Source organism: Schistocerca gregaria, chromosome 1, assembly GCF_023897955.1.
Source record: "Schistocerca gregaria isolate iqSchGreg1 chromosome 1, iqSchGreg1.2, whole genome shotgun sequence".
NCBI lineage: Eukaryota > Metazoa > Arthropoda > Insecta > Orthoptera > Acrididae > Schistocerca > Schistocerca gregaria.
In genome coordinates this window covers 976,460,977-976,484,322 of record NC_064920.1, presented here as the reverse complement: position 1 = coordinate 976,484,322, position 23,346 = coordinate 976,460,977, and the positions used below count along the sequence as shown (strand labels likewise).

General features: G+C 43.4%; 1 protein-coding gene across 5 annotated transcripts in view; it reads left to right on the top strand.

Moving 5' to 3' along the window:
- LOC126277228 (major facilitator superfamily domain-containing protein 6) overlaps window positions 1-20,944 on the top strand; it is a 217,166-nt gene extending 196,222 nt beyond the window's left edge. For all 5 annotated transcript variants that reach the window (XM_049977341.1, XM_049977345.1, XM_049977340.1 and 2 more), the window contains 2 exons: window positions 20,425-20,577; window positions 20,677-20,944. In XM_049977341.1, the coding sequence (XP_049833298.1) occupies window positions 20,425-20,577; window positions 20,677-20,753 (230 nt within the window). In that variant the 3' untranslated portion in view covers window positions 20,754-20,944. The remainder of the gene's footprint in view (window positions 1-20,424; window positions 20,578-20,676) is intronic.
- Window positions 20,945-23,346: the final 2,402 nt, after the last annotated feature.

The following is a 23,346-nucleotide window of genomic DNA, read 5'->3' as shown; positions in this document are numbered from 1 at the left end:
CACCCAAGTGTAAGATTTCTATACGGTACAGTGCTTATCACAATTAATAGCGAAAACTGACATGGCTGAAAGTTGATAAAGTGGAGGAGGACAGAGGACATTGAATGATAAGTCGCTTGTGTGTAAAAATGTTCTCGAATTGGTTCTGGTCGTGACAACATTTGTAACTTGGTTAAATGACAGCTCAGAAACTGTGATGCTGACTGATGGCACAAGTATAGTTACTGCGGAATCAAAACTCGTGCTTACCAGACGAAGTTAAATGAAACATCATGTGTAAAATTCTGCGAGGAAAGCTGAATACAAATTTAATAAACACACAGGTGAATTATTCAAGAAATTCGGTATTAATCTCTCATTGCGTTGATCAAAAGATAAAGGTCTTGCTAATGTTGACCACAGAGTCTCTCTCATAGGCTATAAGAGATGGAAGTTTGAAGCTGTTAATCATTACTGCATGGATGATATGGAAGGCTATTTCGGCCAAATCTGTCAATTAGTTGGGTTGGAAACTTTTGTAGTACCTGGCATTATCATGTTGCAAGAAGTTTGTCCTCTCCAGCCTGATTCTGGGAATTTGGGATTTCATCCTGGTCAGTGTCATGTTGTAGTGTTCTCAATTGACAGTTGCTTTAGGCCCCAACACATCAAACAGAACCCCACCCTGGCTATCCTAGAAGGCAGTTTGCATTAGTTTGCCTGAAAATGGCTGTTTTTGAACTTTCTCTTTGTTGAAGAATTCACATCTTGTCAGTTACTGTGGGGATTCTGACTCATAGTGGTGGCACCACATCTCATCTCCAGCGGTGGTGGTATTTAGAAAATTGTCACCTTCAGCCTTGTATTGGTCCAACAGATCCTGACAAATTTCCATTTTATGATCATAAAAAAGTGATTATGAGCAAATTTAGTATGACAGTGATCCTCCTCCCTCCTTACCCCCTCCCTGCCCCCCATAATTGGTACCACAGCAATGAATTTATTTTAAAAAAGATGGCATTTCTTGCTTTTGCTGTGTTAATTTTACTTGTTCACAACTAGTTTCAGCCAAATTGACATTTACAAAGACTGTCAAACCAACAAGACAGTATTTTTGAACCAAAATGAATAGAAAACACTAATTTAAAGACGCTAGTATTTCAATATGTAAGACATAGTTTCCTCTTGCAGGACCACAAAATCACTTGAGACTGGCCTAGGAGACTGACACTTGATATGAACAAACAAAATTAATATGAAAAAGTGGAAAACACCACCTTCTTCTAGTACAAAAGTATTAAGATCTGTTAGACAGCCCCTTTCCCAGTAGATCTTAGGAGGGGAAAGTGAGATTTAGAGTGTTAGATACATCCTCTCCAAAAGTAAATCTAACAGGAGGGTTGGGGCGAGGCTCACTGATTTGGCTCAGACTGTGAATAGAAGCAGGTTCCTAGAATACTTTGCCTGATTGAGCCATAGAAAAGGTAAAATGCTCTCTAAAGTTTTATGCGCAGAGTGTGAGGAAATTTTGAGCAGTACTTTTCAGAAGGTTAAAAGTGTGAACTCACAATTTGGCACCTAGGGTTTGATTCCCAATGTCAGTTGCCATTCTGGGATGCTTCCCTGTTGCTGCTGTCTGTCACAGGACAATGAAACCAACAGGACATTAGTGGGAAGATTCAAACATGAGCACTATCCCCTCCCCAGGCAGCTCGCTGCTCTTTGGCAGGTTTGTGCTTGGCTACCATGGAGCTCCTGCCTTTGCAGCATCTTTTCCCTTCTATGCTGCATGTATATCCTCTTGCTGTTCTTTTCCCTGTTCCTTAAGGAACATGTCTGGACTGTTTTTTGGAAATGTATTCTGCATTTTCAGTAGTCAATATCAGAATAATATCCACTGTCCCCTTTTGCTTCACCTTCTCCTGCCCTTCCTCTGCTTCAGCATTTGAGTTTCCTCTTTTTCTTCCTCCCTGTGCACTCCTGAAGGCCATCTCACATGTCTGATGTGTAACAAGTGACTGGGTAATACGTAATTCCCAGCTCTGGGTCGACAGGTAGGGTTCGCATGTACCCTATGGTACAGCTCAGGTCCAGGGAAGGAGGGGCGACGGTGATTACCTTAGCTAATGCCCGTCCAGTTGGCCATGCGGTCTAACGCATGGCTTTCCAGGTGGGAAGGAGTGCCTGGTCCCCGGCATGAATCCGCCCGGTGGATTTGTGTTGAGGTCCGGTGAACCGGCCAGTCTGTGGATGGTTTTTAGGTGGTTTTCCATCTGCATCGGTGAATGCGGGCTGATTCCCCTTTACACGACACTGCACAATAGTCTGAGCAAGACATAAATCCAGACATACCTCTCTGATTAGTGTGTCATTGCCATTCATCAGGTGATGGAAAAAAGTAGATGCCTCATTAGTGCCCACACGCACACTCTTTCTCACTTCTGCCAGTGGTTCTTACATCAAAGATACAAGCAGGTTACGAAATTATCACAGTCAGACCTTATATTCCAAACCCGGTGCACTGCTACCAGTGTTGTCATTACAACCACACTAGTGTGTCCTGTTGACACCCAGCCAAATGTGTAACCTGTTATATGGATAGCCTCGAGGGAGATTGTCCGTCTCCTTCTGACCATTGCATCAACTGCAATGGCGACTGTCACATCCTCCAGAAACTGTCTGATCCATCTCAATGAGCAGGCTGTCCAGGACATACAAATGAAGGAAAACATGCCTTACCAAGTCCTTGGAAGTTGTTGGCTAGTCAGAAACCCTGCTTTCTACCGTCTGGCACCTACAGTACTGTTCTTGCTACCTCCCATTCCACAAACAACATGGCCATGCAGACATGTGACCCCAAATTTAGCACAATCATTGTAAAATCCCCCCTAATCATGGTAGCATCCCCATCCCTCCTCCAGCTGTGCAACACGCCACCGAACTTTCACCTCAGGGGGCAAAGTCACCAGCTACACAACCAGCAGGCCAGAAGCGAAGGAAGGCAGACTCCTGTGAAGACTTCCTACATCCCTCCAGACAACCTACATCTGTGTCTTCCTCTGCTAATCAAAGAGGCTTGAAGAAGTCAAACAAAGGCAAACGGTCTTCTACTTCATTGACTCAAAGATCCTCTTTAATGGTGTCGTCACATGATACCCTTGCATGGCTGACCTCTGTGTCACTGGTGCATGCCACCAACTGTTTTTCTGGCCTGTTCTCTACAGGCCAACAGCAGAAGAATGTCAACACTTCTGTAAACCTCATGGAGCAGGATCCTCCTGCCTCTGTGCCCTGTAGCAATAAGTCTTCAAAGGTTGGCACTCAGTAGCCGATGTAACACCCCTTCGTTTTATCATCATCATGACTCCCCTTCAATAGAACATTTGCAGCCTTCAATCCAACAAAGACAATTTATGGCTGCTCTTTGAATCACAGTATTCACTTGTTCTCTGTTTTCAGGAAACAAAACTGCATTCTCATGTCTGCTTTGAGCTGTCGCATTTCTTCCCGGTCCATTTTGACCTTCCCTCGAGGTTGGCATTCTGTCTTGAGGGCGAGTAGTGTTGCTTGTACGGAATGACATTCAAAGTCAACCCATCTCCCTGACTACCTTCCTTCAAGTTGTGGCAACTGACCTTTTCCCTTTGTACCATTGACATCACACAATGTCACCAGGGCACACTTCCTCCAGCTTATTGGGCAGCTACCTCACCCCTTCCTGCTGCTCGGTGACTTCAATGTGCACTATCACCTCTGATGTTCTCCCAGAACCTGCCAGGGAGGTGCCCTCTCGACTGACCTTCTTAATCTACTTAACCTCTTCTGCCTTAACACAGGAATACCCTCGTTCCTTTCAGACTCCACACACACCTATTCCCATTTGGACCTATTCTTCTGCACTGCCCAGCTTGCCCATCATCTTGAGTGCTCCATTTTCTCTGACATGTACTTGAGCAACCATTTCCCATGTGCTGTCCATTTGCTGACTCCTACCCCTCCTCCATGCACACCCAAATGGCAGCTTACTAAGACCGACTGACAGCCTTACTTTTCCCTGGCTACATTCGACAAACATTTCCCCAGTTGTGCTTACCAGATGGAATATCTTACAAATGTTATCCTTACCACTGCAGAATCTTGCATTCATCACACTTCACCTTTACCAAGCTGTGTCCCAATTACAAGGTTGAATGACCCCTGCTATGATGCAATTTGCGCAGAGATGTGCTCTCTACGTTTTTAACTGCCATCCTACAATGGAAAGCTGCCTTCATTATGAGCAGATGTGTGCACAGTGTCATTACATTCTTCGGGATAGCAAAAAAGTTAGCTGGATTTCATCCACTAGTTCTTTTAACAGTTCCATTTCCTCTTCCATTGTGTGGGCCAACCTCTGATGGTTCTCTGGGACCAAGATCCATTCACCTGTTTCTGGCCTGACACTAGCAGATAATGTCATCATGGACAATACTGCTATCTCAAACACCTTGGGCCGCCATTTTGTGGAGATTTTGAGCTCCTCACACTATTACCCTGCCTTCCTCCATCAGAAACGAGCAGGGGTGGCTCGCATAATACCTTTCCCTTCTCCAAATTGTGAGTGGTACAAATCTGCCTTTACTATGAGGGAGCTAGATCATGTTCTCACTTCAACCCAATCATTTGCCCCGGGGCAATACGCTGTTAACATTCAGATGTTGGAGCACCTTTCACTTGCGGGGAAGCACTTTCTCCTGCACAGGCACAACTGTATCTGGGCAAAAGTCTCGTTTCCCAGATGCTGGTGTGAAGCTGTTGTCATACCCATACCTAAGCCCAGTAAGAACAAACACCTTCCTTCTAGCTACCACCCTCTTTTTCTCACTATCTGTGTTTGCAAGGTGGTGAAATGTAGGATTCATGCCCATCTGGTATGGTGGCTTGAGTCTCGCAGTTTACTAACCATTGCACAGTGGGGATTCTGAGTGCACCATTTTGCAGTTGACCATCTCGTCACTTTGTCCACCCATGTCAGAAATCCCAGACTGATTTGGAGAAAGCCTATGACACCTGCTGGAGGACTGATATCCTTTGTAATCTCTACACATAGGGGTTCCACGGCTGCCTGCCCAATTTTCTTCAGGAATTTTTAAAAGGCAGAGTTTTCAAGGTACGTGTGGGTTCTACCTTGTCACACATTTATCCAGGAAATCAGTGTGCCTCTGGTTGCCAGGTCCTGAACATCATCCTCTTTGGTGTCGCCATTAATCCTATAAAGGTTTGTCTCCCACCTGTCATCTCTCGCTAGCTTTTTGTTGACAGTTTTGCCACGTATTGCAGTTCTCCTCGGACTTGTCTCATTGGGCAGAAGAGCAATGTCTTGATAGTCTTTACTTGTGGATTATTGACAAATTTCATTTTTCTGCTAATGAAACCATTTGTATGAATTTATGGTGGCGGAATTGGTTTCTTCCTCTGTCTTTACATCTTAGGCCTGCTGCTCTTCTGTTCGTTGAAACTATGAAATTCCTGGGGCTCACACTCAATAGGAAACACTCCTGCTCCTCCCACATGTCTTTCCTCCCACATGCTTACCTGGTAGCCCACTGCTTGTGGAGCCTCAGTGTCCTGTGTGTCCTCAGTGGTACTTTCTGGGAGAAGATCTAACCACTCTCTTCTGTTTGTACTGGTCTCTTGTCCATTCGAAACTAGACTGTGGTTTCATTTATCCACCTAGACATCCATCCCTCTTACTCCATCTCAATACTCTCCACCATCACGTCATCCATTCGGCCACTGGCACCTTTTAGACTAGCCTGGCTGAGAGTCTTAATGCAGAAGTTGCTATACTGCTGTCCCACCACAGTGACTTTCTTCTCAGCAGATATGAATATTGTTTGTCTGCCATGCATGGCCATCCATCTTATGCCTCTTCCTTTAATGACTCCTTTGATCACCAGTATGAGGCACATCCCTCTTCTCTGTTATCTTTTGGAGTTCACTTTTAGCCCTTACTCCAGCAACTTAACTTCACACTACCTGTAACTTTCCTGGTGGGTGCGAACCCTTCACCACCTTGGCTTGATGCAACAGCCATTGTTCACCTTGGCCTTCATTCACTTCCTAAGAACACTACTCCAGCCTCACTCTATCGCCTTCAGTTTCATGACCTTTGCACAAACTTTGTGATATTACCTTTGTGTACACTGATGGCTCTCGGACCTACCTTTGTCAGGTGTGCCTCCCATATTGGCACCCATGTTTTTCATTATTGGCTTCCAAAACACTGCTCAATATTTACAGCAGAGCTCTTTGCCCTGTATCAGACCATGCAGTACATCCAGGAACACAGACTTTTCAATTGCATCATCTGCTCAGACTCTCTTAGCTCCCTTCGAGGCATCTGTGTGCTGCATACCGTCCATCCCTTAGTGCAATAGGTCCAGGGTAGCTGGCACTGGCTCAATCTTGATGGAGCCACTGTGATTGTGAGTTCCTGGTCATGTTGGTCTGACAGGAAACAAGGCCACTGATGCTGCTGCCAAGGCTGCAGTCCTTGTACCTCAGCCTGCCAGTTCTTATATTACCTCCAATAATCTCTGTGTTGCTGACTATCAGCAGGTGGTGTCACTTTCTCCTCTGGCCGTGAGATCATTTTAACTAGGTTGCAGATTGGGTACTGTGTTTTCTGCTATCACCATTTAAGTGGTGCTACCACACCACTTTGTGCAGATTGCACCAAACTTTTGACTGTCCAACATTTCCTGATGCAGTGCCCTTTTTTTTTTTTTTTTTAACCACTTACGTTCCCGTTTTTGTTTGCTGTCTGAGTTATTGGCCTTTTTAGCGAACAACACACTTGCTGTCAACCATATTTTTCTTTTTATCCTTCTAAGCAATATGGTGGTGGCCATTTGATTTTTGGTTCTGGACCTCCATTTCTCTATGGCATATTTTATAGACCTTTCTCCATGTTCCTGTACTTCGCTGTCTTCTTTTCCTAAGATTGTGATTGACATGTAATCACTTTGAACTCCCCTATTTGTCTTCTTGTTCTACAATTCTAACATGGGCATGTATGACCCTAGTCAAACAAACAAAACAAACATTAGCATTACACTAATGTAAAGTGGCTTTGACATTCAGAGTAAATACAAAATGGTAGGAGGAATTAGATTCTGGATGACCCTTGAATAAATTTATTCATATAAATGGTAAGCTGCCTGTAGGAAATAAATGGCAACTATTCTATGTAAACTAGAAAGAATAAGCTTTTATAAAAGAAGTAGATTTTCCACAAATATAACTGGATTACATGGTAGTGGCTTGACTGCAAACGGTATTTGGCAGTGTAGTGATGGTTTATTGTTGATTCAATGTACACATTAAGTTGTTAAGAGATTGTTCTGTTTAGTTAGTGTATACTTTAACTTGTTTGCATCAATGAAGATTATCCTCATTGCTAGTACCTACAGAACATAATTAATTAATTAATTAATTAATACTACATAGTACCATTTGAAATGATCATGTATTCTCTTTTACTAAATAATGTTGATCTTGATGCAAGGATCAACACTTATGAGCTTCACAAGTTGATTATTTAGTTTCCAGCTGCCACCTATATGCACCATCAGAGAAAAAAGTCACACGATTAGCCTTTTCTGTGTTTTTTCATAGTTTAATACTTAAATTCTACGCATGTTTTTATGTTTAAAAGGTGTAATCTTGCATTTTGGTAACTGTAAAGTGTAAATTCACATAGCTGGTAGCACAGTTGTCATTCCTTTTGAACGACTAGCTACACATCTCATGAAGGTGTCAGCCTCTATTGTTTGCACATAAGGAGGGTAGCAAGCTATATATTTAGCGTTCTGTTTGTGTCTTTACAAAATGGTTCGTATGCCTCCAAGCACTATGGGACTTAACATCTGAGATCATATATATATTATGTCTGCTTGTGTCTGTGAATGTGCGGATGGATATGTGTGTGTGTGCGAGTGTACACCTGTCCTTTTTTTCCCCTAAGGGAAGTCTTTCCGCTCCCGGGATTGGAATGGCTCCTTACCCTCTCCCTTAAAACCCACATCCTTTCGTCTTTCCCTCTCCTTCTCTCTTTCCTGAAGAAGCAACCATCGGTTGCGAAAGCTAGTAATTCTGTGTGTGTGTTTGTGTGTTTTGTTCATTGTGCCTGTCTGCCGGCGCTTTCCCACTTGGTAAGTCTTGGAATGTGTGTGTGTGTGTGTGTGTGTGTGTGTGTGTGTGTGTGTGTGTGTGTGTGTGTGTGTAACAGGAACTGGCTGCTGTTCATGAACAGCTGAAGACATTTTTGGCTTTGACCAGTCATCTCCAGGGTGCTGCCTCAGGGTGTACTGGTAGTGGAGAATCATCTTGCTCTCCTGCCAAGGCACATGACAGTGTATGCAATGTAGTGAGTCAGTTCTCATCACAGAGCAAGTGGCAAATAGTAATTCATTTCTGTTGCTTGATGTGGAGAGTTAGTGTGGAGGCTGGCCCTCTGTCCTCGTCCAAGCACCTTGTGACTGAACAGGTGGTCGGCCTTTCAGTAGAATCCAAGCAGGCACATGGGGTGGCATGGGATTTGATACTTCTAGGGAGCTGCAATTTTAGACTTGGTAAGGAGCCCCTTAGGAAAATAGCATCCATGGTCAAAAAGAAATCCAATGTGCACTCAGTATGTCTGTTGATGGTCCTCATCCAAGATGGGGATGATGCCCTGCCTGCCACTATTGAGCATGCATTGTGAAGTCATCTGCAAGTTGGGGCTCACATCAACACCAATGATGTCTGTTGTTTGGGTTCTGAGGCCATCTTCAGTTCATGCAGGCAGCTGGTAGAGGTGGAGAAGATTGCTGGCCTCCCTTGCAGAGTGCAAGCAGAGCTCACAATTTACAGCATCGTTCCCAGAACTGATCATAGTACTTCAGTTTTGAGCTGAGTGGGGGGGGGGGGGGTCTCAACCAAAGGCTCTGTTGATTCTGTAAGTGTCTTGGTTGCAGATTTCTAGACTTGCTTTATGGAATGAAGAATTTTATGACTCTTCTTTGTAGATCAGGGGTGCACTAGACAAAGGAAGCAGTTACTGAGGTAGCAGAGTACTAGCACAGTGCACATGGTTTTTTTTTAGGCTACGTGGTGTTTTGAGATCCCCTGATGAACATTTGTCAGTGAAAACGCAAAGAGTGAAATCAGACCATGTATGAAGTAGACTGCCACATTTTTAACAGTAAATTGTTGAATATTCGTAACACAGGTCCTTAATTTTCTGCCCTCCAAGGGTGTTGTCACACTCTATTATTCTTGGAGCTGAGAGGTGGCTGGAACCTGAAATAGAAAATTCTGAAATATTTGTATATTCAAAAGACAGATTAGATACCATAGGAGTTTTGCCATGAGAGTTTTAGAATTAGTGAAAGTAAGTCTACATCAGTAGTGTAGAAATATCCAGAACATGAGAAATTAGTTGGAGTTGACTTCAACCTACCAGATATAGACTGGGATGCCTATGGATTCATTGCAGGTGATACGGACTGGCAGTCCTGTGAAGTATTTTTGAAAATGTTTTCAGAAAACTGTCTTGAGCAGCGAGTTTGACTGCTCACTCATTACAGAAATGTAGCTTCAAACAGGCCTGATCTTGTTGATGGTGTTGGTATAGAAACAGTGATACGGGATTAGTGATAAAAGTTACTAAATCCATCAAGAAGCCTAGGAGAGTATTTTTGCTAGAAAAAGCAGATAAGCAGTTGTTAGCATTCCACTTACAAAATGAATTCACATAATTTACTTTCAGTATGATGGTGGTAGAGGAATTAGGGGCAAAGTTTAAACAGATTGTAAATCTTGCCCTCGAGAAGTGTTTACCAAGTAAACAGAGAAGATGCACTATGGTTTAATAACAAAACTGCTGAGGAAACAGACTGTTGCACCCTCAGTTCTAAGAAAGGACAGACAGATGGTGAGAGACAAGTACCTGCCAGGTTAGCAGAGAGCACTAATGCACTGCTTCCTGGACTCGGGTAGGTGCACTGGTCCCAGATCGAATCTGCCTGGAGGCTTAACAATGAGGGCCAGTGTGCCGGCCAGCCTGGATGTCATTTTTAGTCTGGTTTCCACATCCCACTAGATTAATACTGTGCTGGTCCCCACGTTCCACCTCAATTACACGCCTTGCAGACATTTGAAACATGTTTGCACTATTTCGTGATTTACACTAGACGCAGACAGCTGGGGTACACTGATTCCATCCTGGGGGTACGGGATGGTGGCAGTAAGAGCATCCAGCCACCCCTTCAAATTAACCTTGCCAAATCCATTGTAACCAAGCCAATCCAAAGAAGACGAAGAAGACGAAGAAGACGACGACGACGACGACGACGACGATTCTGGCCTAAGTAATATTGCTAGGTAGATCAAAAGTTTGTATCCAGTCACTCATTGATCTGTCTGGGGTGGCAGTAGAATACAGCAAAAGAAAAGATGAAGTTTAAATCTTGCATTTAAGAAAATCATTCATGCAGGAAGATCATACAGGCATACATTCATACGACAATCAGGCTGACTACCATAAGTTGTAATAGGCATCCCTGGTACAGAGAGTTAATTGAAAGAGTTGAAAACAAAGAAGTTACTAGGTCCAGATGGAATATCAATTTCATTCTACAGAGAGTACTGATTCCTTACATATATATTAATATATCGCAAATCTCTTATCCAGATCAACATCTCAAGTGACTGGAAAAAGGTCCAGTTGGCTCCTGTAGGTTAGAAGGCTATAGGTATGGACCTGCAAAATTACAGAGTTGCAGCCTTAACATTAGTTTGCTATAGTATTTTTTAGCATATTCTAATTTCAAATATAATAAGTTTTCTTGAGGTGGAAGAGCTACTGCCTGCAAATCGGCACAGATTTAGAAAGCATCTCTTGTGCAAACGTAGCTTGCCCTTTTCTCAATGATATTCTGTGAACCATGGCTGAAGGGCAGCAGACAGATTCCATATTCCTAGATTTTCGGAAAGCATTTGATATGGTGCCCCACTGCAAAGTGTTAACAATAGTACAAACAGACAAAATAGGTTCCCAGATAGGTGAGTGCCATGAAGGATTCTTAAGTAATAGAATCCAGCAGATTCACCTCAATGGTGAGTGTTCATCAGAGGTAAGGGTATCATCAGATGTGCCCCATGGAAATGCGATAAGAATGCTGTTATTCTCTGTATACATAAATTCTGACAGACAGGGTGAGCAGCAATCTGTGGCTGTTTACTGAAGCTATGTTGTACAGAAAGATGACTTACACAAAGTTTCTAGTTGTTCTGGTAGATGACAGCTGGTTCTAAATGTAGGTAAATGTAAGATAATACAAACGAGTAGGAAAAACAACTCCATAATGTGATGACATATGGTTGGGCAATATTCAGTGAAGTGGCAAGACACATATTATACTAATGGGTGCAGGGAATTCACTAGACTGCTGAAATGGGAGTACTGCATGCATTGTCCATGAAGAGCCATTTACTCACCATTTGTGACTGTGTGGTCTGGATTAACAAGCACCTACATGTTCAATCCATTCTTCTGTGAAGAACCTACATTCACAGGGTCTGTCAGGTGTACCATGACATCTGCATATTATCGAGTCCTCCTTGTAGGGCATGTGATTCCAGCTATGAAAGAGTCCACCTGTGTGAAAACCCCAGTTTTCGTGCAATATGGGGCACCACAACGTGTTGCTTGCCCGGTGAAAGGTCTGCTTAATGCAGCTTTCCACAAACCTGTTATCTCCAGAAGTTTCCAGATGCATGGCCTGCAAGATCACCTTACCTGAATCCCTGCGACATTTGTCTCTGGGGATAAGTAAGAGAATGTTTTTACCAGGGACTTTTTTGTCTCTATCTGATCTGCAAGCCAATATACAGGAACACATTGCTCAGAATAGGTCCGAGGTATTCCTGCCTGTCATAAGATGGTTCAAATGGCTCTGAGCACTATGGGACTTAACAGCTGTGGTCATCAGTCCCCTGAACTTAGAACTACTTAAACCTAAATAACCTAAGGACATCACACACATCCATGCCCGAGGCAGGATTCGAACCTGCGATCGTAGCGGTCGCGCGGCTCCAGACTGTAGCGCCTAGAACCGCGAGACCACCGCGGTCGCCTGTCATAAGAGGTGACTAAAAGGAGTCTCACACTCTACAGCCCTATGATTTCAGCTCCCATTCTGTGGTTTGACCTGCCATTTTCAAAATTCTACAGAAGTGTGGTCCATATAGGGAAGGATGCTTTACATGGTGCACAAGTTATCCATAGTGCCCTTGTATTCGATCTCCTGAATCTATTGTCATGGCTTTGCATCTCCACCTGCGATTCAACTATTTGGGCGAGGACACTTTCTGGGGTATGTCATCTTCTCCTGTTGTCTCGTGTCCTGTTTTGCCCCCATGACAATATTGGATTTTTCTGCACCCAGTATCCAGCATGGTAGCCAGTCTGTTGTAGTGGGGCTGCCATCTACCCATTTTGTGGTAACCCCCTGGTAACACAGGGATCACACTGCTGATGCCTGAGCTGTAAACTCCCCACATATGCCAAAGAGTAGATGCCTGTCTTCCTGACATGTCAGGACTCCTGTCAATGACCATCATGCCAGTTGGCCTTTGCTGTGGCTGGGTGGTGCCCGTGGGGAGAGCCCCTGGTTGGAGTGGGTGGCATCAGGGTGGATGACCCGCAATAAAGTGGACCAAGTCATCTCTTGCTGGTGACCATACGGCACCAGCAGTCTCTACAAAGGGCAAGATCAAATTCAATGCTGACAGATATGACCCTAAATCGTTTTCCTCCCTCACTATACCATGGGAGCTACAGAACAGAGACAGTAATATTCACCACGGTTTTTAGTCTGAAGCAGAACTGATGGGGATTCCTTTCTACCTACAAAGCCTGTTTTTCAATGAACACCTTAAGGATAAGTTTGGAGAAGTGACAGCACTGTCCAAGAAGCGAAACTGCACAGTCTTCATTCAGCCAGCATCCCCAGCCCAATCCTGAGCATTACTTGCCTGTGACAAGCTGGGTGATATTCCTGATTCCATCACTCCCCATAAAAGCCTCAACATGGTCCAGGGTATTATTTTCCATTGTGATCTCTTCTTGCAGTCTGATGACGAGCTCTGCACCAATTTAGAATGGCGTGTTTACAGGGGACCCAAAGATAATAGGGTTGGCACCAGTGCCTTCATCTTGGTCTTTGGGGGTGATTCATTGCCTGAAAAGGTAAAGGTGATGGTTTACTGTTGTGACGTTAAACCATACATCCCTCTCCCTATACCGTGCTTTAAGTGGTGGAAGTTCGGGCACATGTCCTCCCACTGCACTTCCAGTGCCACACGTCGAGACTGTGGACGTCCACTGCACCCAGATAATCCAGATATGCCACCTCACACTTGCATCAACTGTGGAGAGCACCACTCCTCCTGTTCACTAGACTGCTTAGTACTACAAAAGGAGGGGGAAATCATAGAGTAAAAGACCATGGACCGATTGACTTACACAGAAGCTAAACATAAGTTTGAAAGATTACACCCCATTTGGTTGACATCGACATATGCCGCAGTTATGTCACCATTGCTGTCCCAAGTGCCAGTGGTTCCTCACTCTGTGTCATGAACAGTGGACCCTCCGGGCCACAAGAATACATCCACCCCTTGGTCGTAGGGGGCATATCTTCCTCCGTTCCTCCCAAAGCACCTATTTCGGGAGCAAGGACCCCAAAATGCAAGGGACATTGGTCCCCTTGCCCCTGCCAGAGAAGCAACAGCCTCCTCTGGCTCCTCTTGTGTGTAAGGGGTCCCTTGGGGACCTCTCTCCCAAGGTCGACACTAATGCCTGCTCAAGGAGCCAAAAGCTGCTGGACGAAGAGCTTCACAGTCTTCCTCTGTACCTGAAGCTGCTTCAGAGAAATGATCCCAGCAAGCCCCTAAATAGAAACTTAGTAGTAGTCTGCTAAGAAACAGGACCCTCTGGTGGTTCCAACACCACCACTCCCTATCAATTCCGCATCTGAGGATGTGGTGGAGATCTTAGCGGACCTGGATCTCACTGATGCCTCATCCACCATAGAAATGGCTACAAATACTCAATTGGAGGCAGCAGGTGACTCTGAGGCATAACCTGCCTCCTTGCACGCTTCATGCCTTTCCAGCCTCATGCTAATGTCATCCTCCAGTGGAATTGTTGTGGACAATTCCACCACCTGGCTGAGGTACAGCAACTCTTAAGCTTTGCATGTGCTTTCTGCTCTGCCCTTCAGGAAACCTGATTCCTGGAAATGCAGACCCCTGCCCTCTGCAGCTATAGGGGATATTACAAGAACTGCAGTGGCTATAATAGTGCGTCGGGTGGAGTTTGTGTCTATGTCCTGAACTCAGTATGCAGTGAACCTGTGCCCCTTCAAACCCCTCTTGAAGATGTGGCTGTTATGATAAGGATGATGCAGCAAATAACTGTCTGCAATGTATATCTTCTTCAAGATGGTGCTGTACCCCTGAATTCATTAGCTGTACTGATTGATCAACTCCCTGAACCTTTCCTACTTTTGGGAGATTTTAATGCTGTGGAGTGGCACTGTGCTTACTGGCTGAGGCAGAGATGTTGAAAATTTACTGTCACAATTTGACCTCTGCCTCTTAAATGCAGGGGTCCCCACACATTTCAGCACGGCATTTGGCACATATTCGGCCATTGATCTCTCAGTTTGCAGTCCTGACCTTCTATCATCTATCCACTGGTGCGCACATGACAACCTGTGTGGTAGGGATCACTTCCCCATCTTCCTGTCACTGCCCCGACATCAGGCCCATGGACACCTACCCAGATGGGCTTTAAAAAAGGTGGACTGGGTAGCCTTCGCCTATGCTGTCACCACTGAACCTCCTCCACATGGTAACGTCAATGTGGTGGTTGAGCAGGTAACTACAGCGATCATTTCTGTGGTGTAAAGCATGATCCATCATTCTTTAAGGTGCCCCTGGCGAAAGACAGTCCCTTGGTGGTCGCCGGAAGTCGCGGAAGCAATTAAGGAGTGTCAGCGAGCTCCACAGTGGCATAAGTGGCACCCTTCCCTGGAGCACCTCATAGCTTTTAAATGGCTCCTTTCCCATGTTCATCAGCTTATCAAATGCTGGAAACAGTTGTGTTGGAAGAGATACGTCTCGACCATAGGGGGCCATACATCACCTTCTCAAGACTTGCCAAAGGTCAAACGAGTTTTTGGGTACCAGACACCAACAGATGTTCCCGGTGTGAACATAAATGGTTTGTTATCTACCAATGCTAACGTGATTGCTGAGCACTATACTCACACCTCTGTGTCGGAGAACTAACCCCCAGCCTTTTGCACTCTGACGGTGAATGGAAAGGAAAGTCCTTTCGTTCACTACACGTCACAGTGAACCCTATAATGCCCCATTTACAAAGTGGGAGCTCCTCAGTGCCCTTGCACATTGCCCTGACATATCTCATGAGCCAGATCAGATCCACAGTCAGATGATTAAATATCTCTCAACTGACTACAAGCGACATCTCCTCATGATCTTCAACTGGATCTGGTGTGATGGCGTCTTTCCATCGCACTGGTAGGAGAGCACCATCATTCCAGTGTTCAAACCTGGCAAAAATGCACTTGATGTGGGTAGCTATTGGCCCATCAGCCTCATCAACGTCCTCTGTAAGCTGCTGAAATGTATGGTGTCAGCAGTTGGGTTGGGTCCTGTAGTCACGTGGTCTACTGGCTCTGTGCCAGGACGGTTTCCACCTGCGTTGCTCTACCACTGACAATCTTGTGTCCCTCCAGTCTGCCATCTGAACAGCCTTTTCCAGATGCCAAAACCTTGTTGCCAACTTTTTTGATTTATGAAAAGCATATGACACCACCTGGCGACATATCCTTGCCATATTATGTGAGTGGGGTCTCCAAGGCCCGCTCCCAATTTTTATCCAGAATTTCCTGTCTCCTCGTACGTTCCATGTACAAGTTGGTGCCTCCCATAATTCCCCCCATATTCAGGAAAATGGGGTCCTTTAGGGCTCTGTATTGAGTGTATATTTTTAGTATCTGTTAATGGTCTAGCAGCAGCTGTAGGGCCATGGTCCCACCCTCTCTGTATGCAGACGAATTCTGCATTTTGTACTGCTTCACAGTACTGGTGTTGCTGAGTGTCACCTACAAGAAGCCATCCACAAGGCACAGTCATTGGCTCTAGCCCTAGGTTTCCAATTTACAACTGCAAAGTCGTGTATTATACACTTTTGTCGGTGGCATAGCATTCATCCAGAACCAGAACTTTACCTTAATGATGATCCACTCACGGTAGTGGAGACGTATCATTTCTTAGGACTGGTTTTCAATGCGCAATTAACTTGGCTTCTTCACCTTTGTCAGTTTAAACAGAAGTGCTGGCAGCACCTCAATGCCCTCTGCTGCCTGAGCAACACCAACTAGGGTGCAGATCGCTCTACGCTGCTGTAGCTCTACAGAGCTCTTGTTCAATCCTCCCTTGACTAGGGGAGTCTGGTTTATGGTTTGACGTCCCCTTCATTGTTGCATTTACTTGACCCAGTGCACCACTGTGGCATTCGCCTAGTGACAGGAGCTTTTAGGATGAGTCTGGTGACCAGCATCCTGGTAGAGGCCAAATTCTCTCCATTGCAGGTTAGGCATGCGCAGCTGCTGGCTAGTTACATTGCACATGTTCATAGTTCTCCTGCACATCGGAATTATCATCTCCTTTTCCTACCTACGGCAGTTCATCTCCTGCTTTGGCGGCCCAGGTCAGGACTTCCAATTGCAGTTTGTGTCCAATTCTTTCTTTACGAACTGGAGTCCTTGCCTTTACCACTTATACTTGAGGTCCATTCATGTACACCTCCATGATGTACACCTAGACCATGGCTTTGCCTGGACCTTTCACATGGCTTTAAAGAGTCAGTTGACCCTGCAGCTCTCTGCTGCCACTTCCTCTTGGTTCTTGACATGTAGCAAGGCCATGAAGTTGTTTACACCAATGGCTCGATGGCTGATGATCACGTCGGCTTTGCGTATGTCAAGGGAAGACATATTGAACATCATTCCTTGCCCGATAGCTGCAGTGTTTTCACTGCTGAGCTTGTGGCTATATCTTGTGCTTTTGAGCACATCTGTTCATGCCCTTGGGAGTCGTTTCTTGTGTGTACTGACTCCTTGAGCAGCGTACAAGCTATCGACAAGTGCTACCCTTGTCATCCTTTGGTAACGACCATCCAGGAGTCTATCTACACCCTGGAATGGTCCAGTCATTCAGTGGTGTTTGTCTGGACCCCAGGTCACATTGGAATCCCAGGCAACGAACTTGCCGACAGGCTGGCCAAACAGGCTATGTGGAAACCACTTATGGAGATCGGCTTCTCTGCAACTGACCTGCATGTAGTACTACGCCACAACATTTTGTGGCTTTGGGAAATGGAATGGCATAACCTCAGTATGCACAACAAACTGTGGTTATCTGTTGGCTCCGCATTGGGCATGTTTGGGTGACACATGGCTACCTCCTGCGCCATGGTGACCCACCTCAGTTTTTATGTGGTGCCCGGCTGACAGTGGCCCATACCTTAGTGAGCTGTCCTCCTTTGGGTGCCCTGTGATGGACTCTTCAGTTACCAGACTTGTTGCCATTAATTTTAGCTGACAATGCCTCATCAGCTAATTTAGTTTTACAGTGACAGTGGGTTTTATCATTCTATGTAAGTTTTCACGCATGTCCTTCATCCCTTTGTGTTCTCCACTCTAATGCTTTTAGGGTGGATGTTTTAGTGTGTTGCAGAGTGGCTAGCTTTTCCTTTTTATTCTCATGGTCGGCCAGCTACAATCATCTGCTCTCTTGTTTTTATCCCATGTACTTGTTTCTTGCTTCTCTCTGTGGTTTTCTTTTCCTGTTTTGTCCATAGTAGTGTTGGTTGTCCTCCTGTCATTCTTCTGGGTCTTCCATTCTCCTGTTATTGTGCTGTATGTCTCCTTTTTCTTCTTTCCTTTGTGTAATTATTTTACTGGGAACAAGGGACTGATGACCTAACAGTTTGGTCCCTTCCCTCTCTCCCTTGAATCAACCAATGAACATCAAAGAAAGAGGCATGGGATTTAGAGTAGAGCCATGTGAAATTTAACTGGAAGAATGTATTTGGAGATTCCGAAAATTTTAATGGGTCAGCCTCACAATGGGTCCATGTGGCATAAAGGTGTCAAATCACAGACTGAAGGCTAATGAATCCCAGAAAAGTCCCTTCCATGCAACCCATGAGAAGGGTGGCATGGAAAGAGCCATCCTGGTTCCCATGACCATGCCCATGATCTATTTGTTGTCTGCTCATCAGATGTAAAATAGCTGTTCATAAGAATAAAGTGGACTATAAGGTGAGCTGAAAGGACGTCATAGGTTGTAATCCGATGAGTGCTGGTTGAGGTCATGTTCAACAGCAGATTGACCATGTACATAGGGAATGGGGGATGGAGGTGGTGTCAGCAGTGACAAGTGAGGTGTGTTCTGGGGGGTATAATGGGCACAGATTTCAGACAATCTAAACATAGTTAGAAGTCATTGCACTATAGGTTACAAGTGTTGATCAACAGGGTAGATATATGTGCAATTGGTGCTTTGAAGCCAGAAACTATTAGACACCCACAGTGATTAGCTTTGTGGATGTTAGAGAGAAGTTAAAAGGTGGGAGTGTGTAGTTTGGGTGGGGTAAGAGGTTCTGTGGGCTGAGGTGTTAGTCCTTGTGAGGGGCCTGATGTTTTAAGGAGTGTTAGGTCAGTTTGTATTGCAGGGATGGGATCTTGAGGCAGATGATGTAAGTAGGCCTCACATCTATCACATACGATGCACTTAGTTTCTCATTCTTATTAACTCTTAAACAATGTTGTACTAGTAATATATGTCTTGTATATTACCCTATCTTCCATCTGTAAGCTCTCAGGTTTTAAAATATCATTTGACACTGTCCTCAACACTCTTTTCTTCTCATCTTGTCTGGTATGTCTCCCCTGACCCAGGGTCCGGGGCAACTTTTCCATAACTCTTTTCTGTTCCTAAACCTTCACAATCCTTTTCCTTCATCACTTTTCCTTCCCCTTCAACCTTTCTGCCAGGATGAGGAGCTACTGGTTCCAAAACCTTGCAGATTTCCTTAACTTTCCTGTGTGTGTTCTCCTGCCACCACTTGGTGAGTAGATTTCTTATCCATTCAATTATTTTAAATTACATAATTTTATGATCAGTTGCTTTTGACAGAACTAATGCAAGGAACAAATTACATATGATGTTGGACCTACAATGACCAAATTGCATTATGTAATCCAATGAATATTTTTGACTAAAAGTTTCGTCTATTATACTTCTTGTCCCTCCAAGTAAGGTGGCTGTAACAGATCCAAGCAACATAATGCCAGACAACGATCATTCTAATCCATCCACCTAAAGTACTGACTGTAGTAATCCCAGAAAGAACAGTGTCTAATCTTAGTGAAAGTCAGTCAATTTTACAATAGGCAGAAAAATAAAAGCAGTGTTCATGAATAACTTGGGCACAAAGAAGAGACTGAATAAAACTCAAACAATGTACATAACTTTTATTGATTTGGGAAAAGTGTTTATGTTGAATGTGAACATCTGTCCTGAATTTTGGGTGAGTCAGTCAAGTGCATGGACAGGAGGGTTGTGTGGTTGGTAGGTAGGTAGGTAGGTAGGTAGGTAGGTAGGTATAGCAGGACTGGCAGAAAGTGAAGTATAACTGAAAAAATTAATAGGTAATAATGCCTTAAAATCAAACTAGAAATCAAATGTTAACAGTCAGCAGCCACTGGAAAATTCACACAATATGTGCAAGCCTCTTCATCTCTGAATAACTGCTCTATATGAACCTGCTTTCTCTTTTCTTGCCAATACTCCCTCCACAGTTTTCACCTCCCACATTTCCCTCCATTATCATATTGACTTCCTTGATACTTCAAGCTGTGTCCTATCGACTCATCCCTCCTTTTAATAAAGTTGTACCATAATTCATTTTTTGACAATTCAGTTCATTACCTCCTCATTTGTCATTCAGTCGAGGCACCTAATTTGTAGAAATTCATCATCTTTGAATCAAATTTGATTCAATGAAAGAGCTTTAATGGGTATTTCACATTTAAACTACAGGATAAGTACTCTAATGTTGCCAATTACAATGTGTACAATCATGTTTCCCTTACACAATAGAAGCAGGAACAATTTGTGCTCCTACAGTACTTAACCTCCTTCAGTCATAGAGGGCAGCTTAGATGTAGGTATTATCAATAAGAAAACTGTGGCTAATTGTGTCTGTTATGTTTGGGCAGTCTTTTTAACTCAATAAATTTCTTCTTTATTTCTCAGGATATGCAGTTGGCAGTATGATAGGTGGTTTGTTATATCGGTGGGTTGGTGGAACTAAAGCATTTAAATGGTTTGGGACCACAGCAGCAGTATGTGGCCTAGCTCATTATATAATGTACCAAATGTTTCTGAAGAAGACTATGGTCCCTGCAGGTGAGACATTTGCACCCTTCATTTATACACAACTTATAATTATAATATTGTTCTTTTATTATGAAAATGGTTATATCCAAAATCATATTGTTTCCTTAGGTACATCACAACAGTATAAATCTCCAAATGATGCAGTTCAGGTGACAGATGTAGCTGCTGCTGATGATGAGAAATGATCAATCAGAAAATCTGAATTTCTTAAATTCAAGAAATCACTATCTGTCTGTTCCTTGAAGATGTCACAACAGTGCCTGATATGTAAATAATGCAAATGATGTACAAAACATTTTGTATGTTGTTGTATCTATCAGAGTTTATATTTTCTATGTATATGTGTATTTGTAATAAATGTTTTGATGACACTGTACTGCCACTGTTACAAAGAAATAGTTTCCAAAGTTACAGGACCGCACATCAGTCAAATAATTTGGAGATATGAGGAGTAAACACAGTATATCATTATGTATGTAATTTGTGGTTGTAAAGCACTTTATCCATTTAAAAAATTAGCATTCTGATAATACTGCTCCTTGTACCCAACACCAACATTAGTTTCATTGCTAGAGAAACCACAAAATAAGTAAATAAAATACAAAAATGAAGTAAGTACTCAGTCTTACAAATAATATAAGACATGATGGAATGCCTACCCTGTTTCAGTTACAAATAAAAGTACTCAAAATCTGTGAAAAAGTAATTTTTGTCGTGCAATAACACTGATTATGGTAATTAGAACACTTAAGTTCCCATCTGTTACATCCAACATCCAGCATCACCTATTTGTTGGTCATGACTGCAAAGAACTTAGACATACACCCTGTATTTCCCTACTAAACCCGGTTGGACATGCTCCCACTACATGCTTAACTATAAATCAAGAGTCACTCATTGAGTTTGTAACACACAGCTCTGGTACAGACACTAAAAACTAGAGCCACAGTGTGTCAAGTTCTCAAAATTCTTTAAAAAAGAAATAGTGTGTGGATAAGAAAACACACGGCAACCACAATAGGCAAGTCGGAACGAGTACGTATTATTATTACTGTTTAGTAAACAATCTGTGTAGGAATGAAGAATAATTTGTGTGAAAAATATTTCTTTTAATTCAACAAAAGCTGATATCAAAATAGTTTTTACACCTCTGTGAGAGTTTCAAAAGATATACTTTCATTTGATACAAATACAGGTTGGCATGAGGTATGTTATAAGAAAAGAACTGCTCATTGTTATGATAAGCAAATCCACTATTGCAGAATAACAATCAATCAGTATTGTAATCTTTTAAGCAATTATACTGATCCAATAGTCAGTGATATTTCATGTAGCTGATTTATTTCACAGTTAGGAAAATTCAACTTAACAAGATCATTAGTAAACAAGGAACTGTCAAACTTAAAGACTAAGAGAAACTGTAACAATGATAAGATGTGCCTGAAGCCCAAAGAATAATAAAATGTACTTGAATCTCAAGCTGATGCTTCTCTCACAGCTCTCCCAGGGAAGAGAAAAGATCCCCGAATGTGGGGTTACTTTTAATGCACTCATTGGCCTGCTCTGGTGTAGACTGCTGGCATCTCCAGTGTTCATTGTGGGTCTGCATGATGATGTGAGGATGACACTGGGGTTGTATGTCCAGGCCTCGCCACAGGTTTGACTCAATCGCCGACACAGGATCCTTTGTTTCCGGTGTCAGCAAATATGCTGGTTTTGCTCATTTGAGTGTCACCATCAGTGGCCTGTCATTACATGTTATCTCTACCTTGTGCTCATCATCCATTAAAATTGAATGGCCCAGTGTATGGTGGTTGTAATGATGGGTACACTGTATCAGTTTTTAACAGTAGGTGAGATCATGGTTTGAGGAATTTGTGTACAAAAACTTTCTGCTCCCCATGGCAGAATTCTGGTGAACATCATACTTCGAATAGTTTGACTTTGTACTGATGCATAAAATATGGCAGTTCTGTCTCCACTGGTAACTGGTGTATTGGAGAAGGAAAAAAAAGCCTCAGATAGTAGGTGTAATGTTTCTCCATACACCATCTTTGCTGTCAGTGTTCCAATGTATGGCTTACATGCTGTGTGGAGGTCCAACTCTTTCAGTGACACATAATTGCAGCTTTTAATGTTCTATGCCAGCGCTCTATAATCCCACTGCCTGCCAGATGGTAGCTCGATGTATGGTGGTGTTGGAAACCACATAACTTTGACAGCTCAAGAAACAGCATCGACTTGAATTGCTGTCACTGATTCATTGTAAAGTGAGCAAGACAGCCAAAACGGTATATTCAGGCCATTCATTAACAAGGTTTTTGCTGTTGTCTCTCTGAGGAGTCACCAATTGGAATTGCCTCTGTCCATTAAGTGTGTCTATTGACCACAGTAAATGTATAGCGAGATCCTTCTGGTGGTGGTGGAAGACCAAAAACATCGGTATGGGTGTAGAAGAAATGCCCTGTTGTCTCTTGGAATTCTCCCACTGATTTGCGTACATGTGTGCCCACTTTATACAGGTGACATTCTATGCATATTCTCTATCATTTACAACAGTCTTTCTTTGTACCAGGCCACACAAACATCTCCATCAACCAAATTCTTGCTTTTGATCTATGATGGGTGAGGTTATTTTGCCTAATATTTCAGGCTTGAAAGATCTGGGGGTTGGCCTGGAAACATCACACTAAATAAGGTCTTCAGCATGTAATAACTGTACTTTCTTACATTGCAGAGTTGTTGAAATGTTTTGTACATATTCTTGAAGTTACCTAG